The 12538-nt window shown below is 46.6% G+C and overlaps 2 protein-coding genes and 1 long non-coding RNA gene across 7 annotated transcripts; 1 reads left to right on the forward strand and 2 right to left on the reverse strand.

Moving 5' to 3' along the window:
• The first annotated feature begins 462 nt into the window (after positions 1-462).
• srprb (SRP receptor subunit beta) lies at positions 463-4313 on the forward strand. The gene is made up of 7 exons (XM_035385189.1): positions 463-724; positions 956-1050; positions 1441-1518; positions 1951-2033; positions 2790-2926; positions 3230-3284; positions 3376-4313. Exons 1-7 carry the CDS (start codon positions 604-606, stop codon positions 3590-3592), a joined length of 786 nt encoding a protein of 261 aa, XP_035241080.1. The 5' UTR covers positions 463-603; the 3' UTR covers positions 3593-4313.
• On the reverse strand, positions 4058-7142 carry LOC118209649. Its single transcript, XR_004761745.1, has 2 exons — positions 6444-7142; positions 4058-6237 (listed from the first exon to the last, which is right to left on the reverse strand). It is a non-coding gene; the product is annotated as an uncharacterized LOC118209649 (long non-coding RNA).
• Positions 7143-8164: 1022 nt separating this feature from the next.
• Positions 8165-12282, reverse strand: wdr53 (WD repeat domain 53). Of its 5 annotated transcripts, none has more exons than XM_035383973.1 (4): positions 11999-12280; positions 11745-11867; positions 9971-10483; positions 8165-9503 (listed from the first exon to the last, which is right to left on the reverse strand). In XM_035383973.1, the coding sequence occupies exons 3-4, from the start codon at positions 10466-10468 to the stop codon at positions 8745-8747; spliced, it is 1257 nt and encodes a 418-aa protein (XP_035239864.1). In that variant the 5' UTR covers positions 10469-10483; positions 11745-11867; positions 11999-12280; the 3' UTR covers positions 8165-8744. The 5 variants fall into 5 exon arrangements, with proteins under 5 accessions (XP_035239864.1, XP_035239862.1, XP_035239865.1 ...); XM_035383971.1 differs by lacking the exons at positions 11745-11867; positions 11999-12280 and adding exons at positions 10576-10668; positions 10750-11708; XM_035383974.1 differs by lacking the exon at positions 11745-11867 and having other exon boundaries at positions 11999-12282.
• Between the last annotated feature and the right edge of the window lie 256 nt (positions 12283-12538).

Below are 12538 nucleotides of genomic sequence, written 5' to 3' on the forward strand. Positions count from 1 at the left end.
AAAACATAAGCTAGAAACATTTTCATTGACTGTGACACATTTGCATGGTTTGAATTTCACTAATCACTAATGGGGCTTTTGTTATCGGGTAAATTACAATGAGACTGACCAAGCTAGCAAGTTATTGGCAAAATACTGCCCAGGTCATTTCACGCCTATTTTGTTTTCCCCTCAAATCGACGTCACAGCCTCATGATGAACTGAAGCTAGCCATGGAAGCTGGAAGACCAATTCAAGTTTGATACGTGCGCTAATATGAAGAGTTATTTAATTCTGATACAGCAGAGGCATTAACCACAAGTATTAATTAGTACAAACTTCAAGATTTGTGCTATGAACCAATAATTTGAACGAGAGAACCAATACTTATGTTAACTCGAATTCCCAGCTAACATGACATAGACAGGACTATTTATCATGTAATGTCACATTGTCCCTCGCTCGTGCTCGACTGGCCCGGACTACTACTTCGAATTCTCCGAGTGTACTGCGCGTGTGCATGTGTGCTCCTAGAGGGTACACGTGTCTCAAGGATCTATCGTGTCACTTCCTCATGTTACAGTGACAGTTCATCAAACTGCCGATAGTGTACAGAGCGTGGAAATGGAAATGGAAATGCAAGATGAAGCCTATTCGGACTCTCTTCTGAAGAATCTTCAAGACCAGGATGCTGTCGCCATTGTTGGGATTATTGTCGCAGTAGTTGTAGTCATCTTAACGATACGTAAGTGAACCTCACCTCACAGACGCAGGCCTCGGTGCATCCTCGGCATCACAGTGACGAGTCATTCCGGGTTGGATGGCTTATTGCAAAGCTACCCGATTAGCTATCCTGCTAAAACAGCTAGATGCTAATGCATTCGACATTCTAGTGTTTGTATTGCGCAACATTTTCATTCATTTTTGAGGTCGGAGAGTTGTAATTTGTTGCTAAATGTAATTTGATTTTTTTCAGTATTTCTGAAGATTTTCTGGGGGAGCAAATCGACTAAGAGTGCTGTCTTGTTGGTTGGACTATGTGATTCTGGGAAGACCCTTATCTTCAATAGAGTACGTGCAATTTCATTAAAGCGTTCAACTATCAAGCTACTTCATGACGTTGATTATCGTTTTTTCACAGGCAATAGTGTTATATAGTTAGTATTTTCCAAAAGGTAAAATTACTATTATCAGATGATTGTAAGTGATAAGATAGTGATAAGATCACTGCCTTATTGTTGCGATCACAACCAGGGGAGTTGTACCCTCAAAAGATTTAAACTAAAATGTTTCTCTGAAAATATCAGATTGGTAACATGTTAATGTTACAATCTCCAAAAGATTTACTGGCTAAGTAAGAAACCTATAACTTTAAAACATGTTTATTCAGTTGCTGGGTATTTTGGAGTGTCATAAATGTTTACTTCCAGGGGGAATTGAAAATGTTTTGTCCGTTTCCAGCTGTTGACGGGGAAATTCAAAAGGACTCAGACATCCATGACAGACAACAGTGCATTTTACAGACCACATAATGACACGGTGAGAAAAGCACAGGTTTGATCATCTGGCATTTTATTTTGTTTTGTTGTGTAATATTAAATATATTTTTGTAGTCTTTCTCCAAAGACATTGACAGAGAAAGGTGAGTATTCTCAATTCCTGTCACCACAAAACAATTCAGATGAAAACTTTACAATGCTTGTATGGACTTTTGCTTGGCACAATGATATTTTTCACATTAATACACGTTATTTGAATCTGAACAAAGGAGGAGTGGTCGTACAGGGACACTGGAGACCCACTTTGTGTGAATTGTAGACTTGTGCTGTAAGCAAATTTGTCTTTGGTTTCCCTCCAAAAGAAAAGGTCGTTCTCTGGAATACAATGGTGTGTTATTTAGGAATTGTATCTTTCCTGCAAACATTCACAGTACTGTATTTTCAGACACTGTGTGGGTATCTTTGTCTACAGGGCAGTGGTTGGACACTGATTGACCTCCCGGGACATGAGAGCCTACGTCCACAGTACATAGAGAAGTTCAAGTCAGCTGCTAGGTGGGCCTAATTTCACACTGGAAATGTCTTTAGGAATGTGAAAACAAGAGCAACGAGTGGGCTGTTGCTACTAATGTAAATAATATATTCATGAAGATATGATTTTGTATTGATTCTTTAAATATGATTAAATGCATCAATGTAATGTGATGCGATATTGTAGTCACATAGCCTTTGATATTCTTGACTACCTCATTTGCACAGGGCTGGCCATATTCTAGACCATGTTCCAGCCCAAATGTGAGAAAACACAGGCCAAACTGGATAAGATATTAGTTGGTCTGGAACCCTGGACAAATACTGGACATTATTGTGCACTTTTTGTCTTGAGGTCTGACAACTTTTCAGGATTCAGTCAGACTCCCACTCCTTTCTGTAGGTTTTATTGTACTGCAATTAGTTTTTATCTTTTTTTGTGGGTGAAACAGCTTTGCTCAGCAACAGGTATTTAGGTAGCTACTTTGACATTTGTGGCTGCCGTTGTCCTAATGGTGACAGACTGATTTTGCATCAGCCACGCCCCATCCACATGAAATTATTGTTGATAATTAGGGAACTTGATGGTATAAATTAGGGGTGTACACAAAAACCTGTTCACTGTGTGTGTTCATTTCAGCAGGAAAAGTAACCCAAAAATGTTACTCTTTCGCATACATGGAAAATGAACCCACAGACAGATTTTAGGCTTTGACTGCTGGTGCTGCCCTGGTGGTTGGGGCTGCTGTCTTGTCTAATGAGGAGGGTGTGTCTCCACAGGGCAATTGTGTTTGTGGTGGATAGCGCCAGCTTCCAGAAAGAGGTGCGAGACGTGGCAGAATTGCTTTACTCTCTGCTGACGGACAGTGTTATTGCCAGGAATGCTCCAACCCTACTGGTGACCTGCAACAAACAAGGTAGACCCCAGCTGTGCGACTGCCAGAGTCTGTGCTAAAGTTAAGAGAATATGGACTGTGGGGGTGTAGAGCAGGAAGAGGAAGTGGACAATGACAATTCAGGAATGAAAGGGGAAACAGATGATATAGACGTAGGGTTAGAGCCGGTGGATGCTGTAAAGGAGTGCTTGAACGTAACTTTAGATGAGAGAGGGCAGTGGATAGCACTGTATCGATAGGTACTAAATGGAACTGTAAAGGAAAGTGATATTTTCACCGGTGAAGAATTGTGTGGTGACCTTGTACTGCCTCCTTGTCCTATAGATATCACCATGGCAAAGTCAGCCAAGTTGATTCAACAGCAGCTGGAGAAGGAGCTGTGAGTATTTCACTGCACATTGTGCCTTTCGAAAATAACTTAAACTGCATGAATAAACACCACGAGACAACTGTCGATTCTGTATCCACAGGAACACATTACGAGTGACACGCTCTGCAGCCCTGAGCTCCCAGGATGGGTCAACAGGGGACGCCAGTGTGTACCTGGGTAAGAAGGGCAAGGACTTTGACTTCTCCCAGGTGTCCATGCGTGTGGAGTTCCTGGAGTGCAGCAGCCGTAGCAGCAAGGGCGATGAAGGGGAGGCTGACATCGAGAACCTGGAGAAGTGCCTGGCAAAACTGTCGTAATGAGTCCTAATTTGCTGTCATGCTTGGATCAAGCAATCATCTCTCAGAGCCTCATAATTTGACAGCATATGTCTGTCAGTGAACCACAGTTTTGAAGTTACTCTCCTCATATTTGCTTTCCATGAACCTTGTCTTTGATTTTTAAAGAAAGGAGGTACAGCTAGCCTCAGCAGTTCAGTGAAATGTTCTTTGCATTGTCCTTCATTCTCTGGGGCCCGTATTTCAGTATTCAAACGGCGTGTGAGACTGTAAAAACAGTGTCCCCATCTCTGCCAGTGTGCCACATTATGGTGTACTACAGCCTCAGTCTTTGATGTTGATCAGAGTCCACGCGCAGTAAGATTGAGCCATATTAGGGTTGAGCGGTTTGTGTGATACTCTCTTATAGGAAGAATTAGTTAGATTTTATATTGTGATGTACAATTCCTTGCTGCTATTGGCATGGGAATTTTTTTTTTTTTGAGCGTTTTGTCTTTTTTGAAGTCAGGGTCATGAAGCTAAGAAGTCCTAGTATTGTGCCTTTTTTTGTTTAAGGAACACATTTATTAAGCATCAAACGCACACTGAACAAGCTTGGGTATCTGTGCAAGGTTTGTTGTCATTTGCAGTGTTTAGATGTTTGATTGCAGAATTATGGACTTGTTAGATTGGATGTGTGACCTTAAACAGGAATGTTGTTACATTGTTCTGCCCTTCTATAAAAGCAAAGATTATTCACAAAGTTGTCCACTGAGTCTCAGTCACTGGCTGTGGGGGAAGGGGAGGTGAGGGGAGGGTGGGGGTGGAGTTATGTCATTCAGCCCCAGGCCAACATTCTAGAGAGATTCTAGTCAAAATTGAGAGATTCCAGTAAGAATTTGTTGTAGTTGTTGAGTTAACCAGCAGTATATACGAGTATAAATTCCAAATTGCAGACAAAACTGAATTAATTGTAAATAGTTCTGTATTCAAAAAGATGGCAGAGATTCATCCAAATCATTCTTGTACATCTAGATTGATATCGTGATCCAAGTAAAATATATTGTGGTGAAATTAGTCTACGCCGTTGTTTTCACTTGCAGTTGACTTGCAGGCGCCCAATCAACCAACTTCATTCACTGGTGCACAGTGAGATGCTTACTGTCTGAATCCCTCCAATCCCTGAGCTACGCTAGAGCCGATTGTGCGCCAGCCTGGGGGGCATTAGCACCATGCCTAAACCGCGAGGCGGTACTGCACTTTAATAGGAGATCCTTTTGATGATTCTACACACAGAACACAAGGACAATTTTGAAACTTAAATATATTTTGCTACGGTATAGTTTCAAATGGAAGTTCAGCAGTGGCTGATCAAATCTGTTTCAAGTAGGATGCAGAGTTGAAGGGAAATTCAAGTTTTTCAGTATATGTTTTCACCACGGAGGTCGTCCCACAGATCTCTCATATGCCCTCTGGTGGTAGGTGTGGGAAGTGCAGGCTTACTCCAGCTCTCAGAAGTGTGGAAATGGTCAGTTAAGACTGGAGTTTTATGCGTAGAATGCATAAATTTGATTGACCTGCTCTCCAGAGCTATCAGTACAATTTATATGCCTCTGCATTATTTTACAATTTTTGTATTTATGTATTGCACATGGAAATCACAGTAACATCAGTATAATGTGCAATGTTCAGCATGAATCAGATGCACTGTTAAGTGTTTGTTACGAAACTATACCAAGGTCTATAAAAATTAAGAAAAAGAAAAAAACAGACAAAATACACAATATGACAGCCCTGGTAAAACATTAAAAACTTATGCCATTTTTAACAATGCAGTGAGAATCCACAATTACTGTAAGCGTACATGGATCCTGGCTAGAGGATCTACGGACGTGTAGGTGACTGTCCTCTTTTCCAGCTTTTCTGGTTATTACAGTAGTTCCATTGATGAGTTGTTGGAATGCGGGTGCATCAGTGTGCATACATGCGGGTACATCAGTGTGCATACACACATTTATATATGTGTATGCGCATATATCCATGCGTTTGTAAGCTTCGGCGCAAGCGACGCAAGCACGTTTGCAAGTGAGCGCGTGTGTGAGGGCTTTCACATGGCTGCACACCTCCGTTGACAGAGCAGATGACAGAGCAGTACTCTGCTCCTTGGAAGAGGAATGAGTCTGTAGCTCTGGGCTGCAGAGCCAAGCCACCGGCAGAGTCTTTGAACAACAGATTTTAAGGACAAATAGGCCTCAGACGAGTTATGGAGACTTCCATAGCTCTAGTATGTGTTCTCTGGTTCTCTCTCTCACTGTGGGACACAGGATTTGTACTGTGACTGCACGCTGCCAAGGGGTGGATTGCAGGTGTGAGGTTGTTACAGTCATTTAAAGGTGTACCTTGGCCTTCCGGAGGTTGTTCCAGCTGAGCGTCCGTGCGGCTGACGACAGCGTGGGCGGGCACCCCGGCCAGGTGGCAGGCGGCCAAGCTGCTCGCGTCCCCCCTGCTGCCATTGTTGCACAGCAGCTGGTAGCCAGCGCTCTCTGCGGCCGTGTACGGGAAAGCCAGCAGAGCCTCCGCCTGTGGCGGTTCACAGCCCGGGGTGTGTCAGCGGAGCGGAGCAATACCCACCTGGAGCAGTGGTGCGCTTCACAAAGGCCCCCTCGCCTGCTCCTCCTGTCCAGCATCTGAGTGTAGAGAGAGAGGAGAAAGCCAAATTTTCCCTTTCTGTTCATGGCCCTATTACACAAAGTTTATGAATCTGTCAGTCTCTTTATCCATTTGTCTCTCTCTCTCTCTCTCTGTCAGACTGTTTGTTTGACTGTCTCTGTCAAAGGACAGCGGTGACATGCATGGATGGATGGGTTAATACAGGGGGTGGTGACAAGATTACCGGTAGAGCTGAAGAGGGACGAGCAGGCTGGGTCCTTCAGTTCCGTGGTTCTCACCGAAAGACTCCATTGTTGTTGTGGAAGAGCTCGTTCTGTGTGCGGGAGCAGTTGCCCTGGCACAGCTGGCACAGTCCAGAGGCCTGCGTCGCTCCGGATGCACAGCTGGCACAGTCCAGAGGCCTGCGTCGCTCCGGATGCACAGCTGGCAGAGAAGTCAGACACAGCTGTGAAAAGAACATTAAGCACACTAAATCCTGCCACACACAGATGCATACGCAGGGAAAACTCCCAACAGGGCGTGGCCTTACCGTATTTTGGTGAATATAATTTACAGTGCAGCATTTCCTCATTTGAAGTTGTCTGCAAGTCATTCACTCAGAGATGATGATTAACAGGAAGCGCAGAAGAGATGTGACTTCATTACCCTTCTGCATTAGCATCAAAACCGCACTACTGCATTAGCTTTACATTGTGGAAACCCAATGCTAATGTTTCAGAGATGGCTTATGCAACACAGAGTGCGAGTGTCTCGATACAGTCGAATAAAAGTGCAAGCATAAGCAACGTGCATGCTGTTCCTTTAAAAACATCAAGGCCCAGTAATGAGAGGCCCACACCTAAGCCAGTGTGGCCGACCCTCATATCTCACACCTCAATCCCACCCCCCACAGCACAAAGGGCTGTGTTACTGAGGACGCTGCGGCTGCATGGAGCTGATTATTAGCACAACAAAAGGTATTACATACACCTTCAAGTGGGTCAGGTGCTTTCACACATATGGACCTCAGGACACAATAGAGCACTGGTAACAAGTCTTTACAGTATGATACCATTTCCTCCACTGAGTTTTAAGCATATGGTCCCAGACAGTGAGACACACTCATCTGTGGGGTACTTCAATGACTTTTGCAGACAACAGGCAGAAATCATGGAATTTAAGGTAGCTTTAGCTTTCCATCCCCCCAACCAAAAGTACTCCAACCAAGGCAACTCAGAAATCTCAGGGTGCTTAGGGTTAAGCACTTATGCAGCAAGGAACTTCTGCTCCATGCAGTCAACAGAGAACAGAGCTTCACTGAATGCTATGAAAACAAAACAATATCCTGGAGAGGCCTATTATCTTTAGCGTTGAAAATAATCCAGGTTTGTGTCAGCCTCTTGGTACAGTGTTTATATAGTAGACATGTTTTCTTTATTACGCTGGAGGCCCGTACAGCTGCAATGACAATCACATATTGTTCCTTTCGCAGAAAAACATTTCCAGAAAACCAGCAAAAAAAAAAAAAAAAAAAAAGTACATGTGGCGAAGAGGGTTTTCAAAGGAAGAGTAATTTGATAGGACACAGACCCCGTTGTGTTTGTGAGCAGAAATCACGAAGAACAAGGGTTTGGCAAGTTTGGACTCGCCGGACCGTGCCAGGACGTCAAGGCAGACAGATGGGCAGCAGAACGTCAGCCCAAGACACAGCCTGTACCGTTCAGCCACCTTTACCTGGAAAAATCTTACCCCCATATGCAAGACAAGAGCACACCACGTGCCCCGTATGCCAACCATGCAAACCTAGAATGAACAGGCAGGGTCTGGCATGTGTGCATGTGACTGTGTGTGTCGGCTCAAACACAAGCATGAAGACGCACAAATCCACACCTCTAACTCACACTATACCCTTCCCAACGATACACACAAATTCACCCGCACATGTAAACCGAGGCATACCCCACACAGTTCCACACAGTGACACCTTTATTCGGTATTGGCAGAAGATATTTAATTCACTGCAAAGCAGACTGAAATCCAAGAATGGCGGTACACAAATGCAACCCACTGAACATATTCTGCAGGCAAAGCAGACAATGGAAAATTCAGTGCAGTTTCTAATCTTGAGACATGGAGAGATGCTTTTCTCCCAGAGAAAAAGCTGCTGGGGTTGCTCTAGTCACTCTGATGCAGAGACAATCTTACTGGTAACAGATGACCCATCTGCAGCCCTCGTTCTCTCATACCAGCCTTCTGGCAACCAATAGCGCAAATTACAATTTGAGAGAAATAGGAATCGCGTATCACGCAAACCTAAAATACAATCAGGTACCACTGTGACCTTGGGTACCGTAAGGACTCAGTAACACCACCCCTCCCCAACTCTCTTCTACCCGACACCACACCTCCCTAACACTTGCACTCGACATCACCCCTACCCAACACTCTCCTGCTTAATTCTGCCCTGTAGGGTGCTCAGATGATTGGTTTTTGAGAAGGACCCCGGGGGTGAGCACACGGGTGACTGCAGCGCTCCTGAGGGGTCCTACAGTGCACTGAGGGAGTACACGGAGAGTGCGCTGCTCTGGTCCGCCACCAGGAGGCAGGGCTCGCCCTTGAGCAGGGCGGGACACAGCCAGTTCACCTTAGCCCCGTGGCTGATGCTGAGTCTCGGGCCTGCAGGAGGAGGCGTCTCTGGGCCTGGCTCATCGCTGGTGCCCTGCTCCTCATCCTGGTCCTCCTGCTGTGCCTGGGCCTGAGCTTGGGGCTGGGGCTGGGGCTGAGCTTGGGGCTGAGGCTGGGGCTGGGCCTGGGCCTGGGGCTGGGGCTGGGGCTGGGGCTGGGCCTGGGCCTGGGCCTGGGCCTGTGCTTTGGGTTTTGCCCTGCCTCTGCCCCCCCTGCGGCGAGACGGCCCGCGGGGTTTGCCCTTGCCCTCTGTGGCGGCGGCGGCGGCGAGCTCACTGACATCCCACAGGGCCACGCGCCCGTCGTTGCCCCCGGTGGCCAGCCAGTGAGGGTGGGACAGGAAGCTGAGGAAGTGCGCCTGGGAGGCGCCCTGGCTGTGGGCCTGCAGGGCCGTCCGCCGCTCTGGCCCCGAGCCGCCGCCCACGCGCACCACGTGCACCCGCCCGTCCTCGGCCGCGCACGCCAGCACGTTCCCGCAGGCTGCCGCCGAGACGCAGTGCACCAGCGGCGGGTTGAAGAGCTGGCCCGGGTTCTGCCGGCACCCCTCCTCTTCCTCGGCCACCTCCTGCAGGTTGAGCACCCACAGGGGCCGGGCTCTCTGCAGGCTCCACAACATGAGCTGTAGGAGCAGAGAATCAGGGCTGCAGCAGCTCAGACAATCAGCACTGGGCAAATATATGGAAAAGAGCACCCAAGGATAAGATCAATTTCTGTTACCCCAGTGAAAAATATTGTTTGAAAACATTTTCATTAAAGTATAAAATCTTGCCTTTGTGTGGTGCATGGGTGTAGGCATTATCATCATCATCAACAACACTGAGACTGATCATTAAATTTCAATCATCAAGAACAGCAAAACCCATTTCATCTGAATCACTCTCTCCCCAGGCAACACAGCAGCCCACTATGCACCACCTTGCAGAGCAGCTGTTCACCAATGGCCCAGGAGAGGTCAGAACTGGAGAAAAACCTTCACTGCTCCAGGCTAGCCCATTGCCTGTTTGTCTGGCCTGCTCATAAATGGCACAGGTGAAAAACCTTCACCGCTCCAGGCCTGTTTGTCTGGCCTGCGTGTGCGTGCCTTACCTGCATGTCGAGGCCGGCAGAGACCAGGCTGTGTGGCCTCTGGGGCCGGAAGGCCACCGAGGAGCAGATGTTGGTGTGGCGGCGCAGGGTCCGGCTGACCTTGCCGCTGTGCAGCTCCACCACGCGCACGGCCCCGGAGTCGTCGGCGGCGGCCAGCAGCGTGCCCGTCTCGTTCAGGGACAGCCCGTTGATCTCGTCCTCGCCCACGCGGAGCTCCCGGACCGGGCCCTTCAGGTTCCGGGGGTCCAGCTCGCTCACCGTCTCGCCGTGGGAAGCGTAGAGCGAGCCGGGGGCCGCCGACGAGAACACGGCGCTCGTCACGTCCTCCCCCGCCCGCAGCCTGAGCTGGGCCAGCGGCGCCCCCTCCTGGCTCCACACCGTCACCTCGCCGCCCTCCGCTCCCGAGGCCAGCAGACCCTCGGGGCCCATCGCGGGGCCCGCCGCGGCCCCCACGCAGAGCACGGGGGCAGAGTGGCCACCGGTCCACCTGCGGGCCATTCTGTAAGGGCTCACCTAAAATAGCGGCGTACAGGACCGGGTCAACACATCTGTACAGGCAGGTACCAATGAGCTGCATCCATCTATCCATTATCTATAGACTATACCCAGTTATCCTGAGCAGGGTTGCAGGGGTTGCTGGAGCCTATCCCAGCATGCATTTGGCGAGTCTCCAATACAGTCACCTTCATGTCTCTGGACTGTGAGAGGAAACTTAAATACCCGAAGGAAACCCAGCAAGAGAACATGCAAACTCAGAGAGGCCCAGGCCAGATACAAACCAAGGACCTTCTTGCTGTGAGGCGACAGTGCTACCCACTGCACCACCATGCCACCCCGATGAGCTACAGAATCAGAAAAATCAGACAATCTTCATGAGCCAGTGTTTTCTACAAACGCCATACACCCTGTTCATTGCCAAACAATATGTATAGCACAAGGAGGTTTTAAATCTAAATTTATTAGATTACAATGTTCCCTTCATTCCCAATGAAGCAGCTGTTGTGCAGACACCATCATTACATTGTACATTGCATAGGCAACTCACAACAGCAAATATACAATGCAGCAGCAAAATATATGTGCTATTTTGAGTTATTAATTGTGAAGCAGCAGCTGCACTCTGGGAACCTTCCTGTTGCAGATGGTAACTGAGTCAACATCTCCCAGCAGCAGCCACAAAAATGCACACAACATCAACACCAAGATCACAGCGTATGACTCTGACAGCCAAGATGCCTAAGAGACGTACAGGGAGAGTACATTTTGGAATGCGGGTTTTTGAGACGAAAGAGGGAACAATATGAGTGAAAAATATAAATGTTCAAATTAGTATTTTTGTATCTCACACAGGGAATTAATTTAACTGTGTGAATGAGATTTTAATTGCGTGTGACAGAGATTTGCATGATGACCGATGTTAATGGAATTGCAATCTATGTTGGCACACGTGGCTCCAGTAATTTTGAATAGTAACCACACACTCATTGGACAACCTCTGGGTTTACCTATACGAATCCCATCACCTGTGTTTTCGAAAATTTTAATAAATGCGTCTACGATGACTGTCGCAGATGACCGTCCCTACACTCAGTTCTAATAAATTCAGCTAGTTAACATAGCCTACAGTAACAACATAGCTAATTATTGTTAATGTTATTCTGCATACAGGCCACTCCACCCCAACATAAGAAAGTGTCCATTTCATTATATTAAGGAGCAAACGTCAAATAAATTGATATCGGTTTTCTTAAGTTAAGCGTTTTCATTTACCTACCTCGCTATAGTTGCCACGGTCGTAGCAGATTCTATTTTGTCAGCTGTCTGGCAAACGTTACACGACGAATCTCGTGCTTCCCCCTTGACTGACTTGCTAACTCTTATGCACATCCATAGTTAGCTAACCAGGAAAAGGAAAACATGCAAACTATGTTTATCATCCAGTATAGTTTACAGCTGAAAATAAATTAACAATATTTTGCCTTGATAAATAATAAAACTGGCAAAACCAACCCGTGAATTAAATCTTACCCTTCGGGGCTTTGCCAAGTCCTAACTAAACCTAACATACGTTAGCAGCACTGACTTGAAATTCAACTCATGCATGCTGGTGTGCGTCGCACATTAATGACATCAGACCGCCTTCATTTTCATGCAGATCTTCTTGTCCGTGTGCAGCGTACTGCGGCTAAGAAAACTAACATATTTGTACCGTCAGGAAAGGAAGGTGATGATGATGATCAGATAATAGAATCAATATATAAGAAATATTATTGTTTATGCGCTGCAAAAGCTGCAAACGTATGCTTGGGTTTAAGCAGGATGTCCGTGGGAACCGGTTTAGTGCAGCAGCTGCGCAGATGTACTGGTCGTCATATGGACAGACTGCTATTGTACACATCATTTCAATTAAAAAACCCATACTAGTGAAAATTGTGAAATAAGTGGGCTAGCCTGGAATGTGATATAACTTGAAAACCAAAAAGCACAAATATCTACATCTTACAAAGTCATATTGAAAACTTTTAGAGTATAAGAAAATTTTACTGTACACAGTAAAATGCCCAGTGT

This window comes from Anguilla anguilla, chromosome 12 (genome assembly GCF_013347855.1).
Source record: "Anguilla anguilla isolate fAngAng1 chromosome 12, fAngAng1.pri, whole genome shotgun sequence".
NCBI classification, from domain to species: domain Eukaryota; kingdom Metazoa; phylum Chordata; class Actinopteri; order Anguilliformes; family Anguillidae; genus Anguilla; species Anguilla anguilla.

Excerpts from the sequence above, each read along its gene's own strand:
- wdr53 (XM_035383970.1), bottom strand. The coding sequence starts at position 10,716 with ATGTTCTCTTGCTGGGTTTCCTTCGGGTATTTAAGTTTCCTCTCACAG. Across the intron at positions 10,484-10,575 it reads ACCCTGCTCAGGATAACTGG|GTGAGCCCTTACAGAATGGC; the intron begins GTATAGTCTATA and ends CCGCTATTTTAG. Across the intron at positions 9,504-9,970 it reads CTGCCGGCCTCGACATGCAG|CTCATGTTGTGGAGCCTGCA; the intron begins GTAAGGCACGCA and ends CTGCTCCTACAG.
- srprb (XM_035385189.1), top strand. The coding sequence starts at position 604 with ATGGAAATGGAAATGCAAGATGAAGCCTATTCGGACTCTCTTCTGAAG. Across the intron at positions 725-955 it reads TGTAGTCATCTTAACGATAC|TATTTCTGAAGATTTTCTGG; the intron begins GTAAGTGAACCT and ends GATTTTTTTCAG. Across the intron at positions 2,927-3,229 it reads GGTGACCTGCAACAAACAAG|ATATCACCATGGCAAAGTCA; the intron begins GTAGACCCCAGC and ends CTTGTCCTATAG.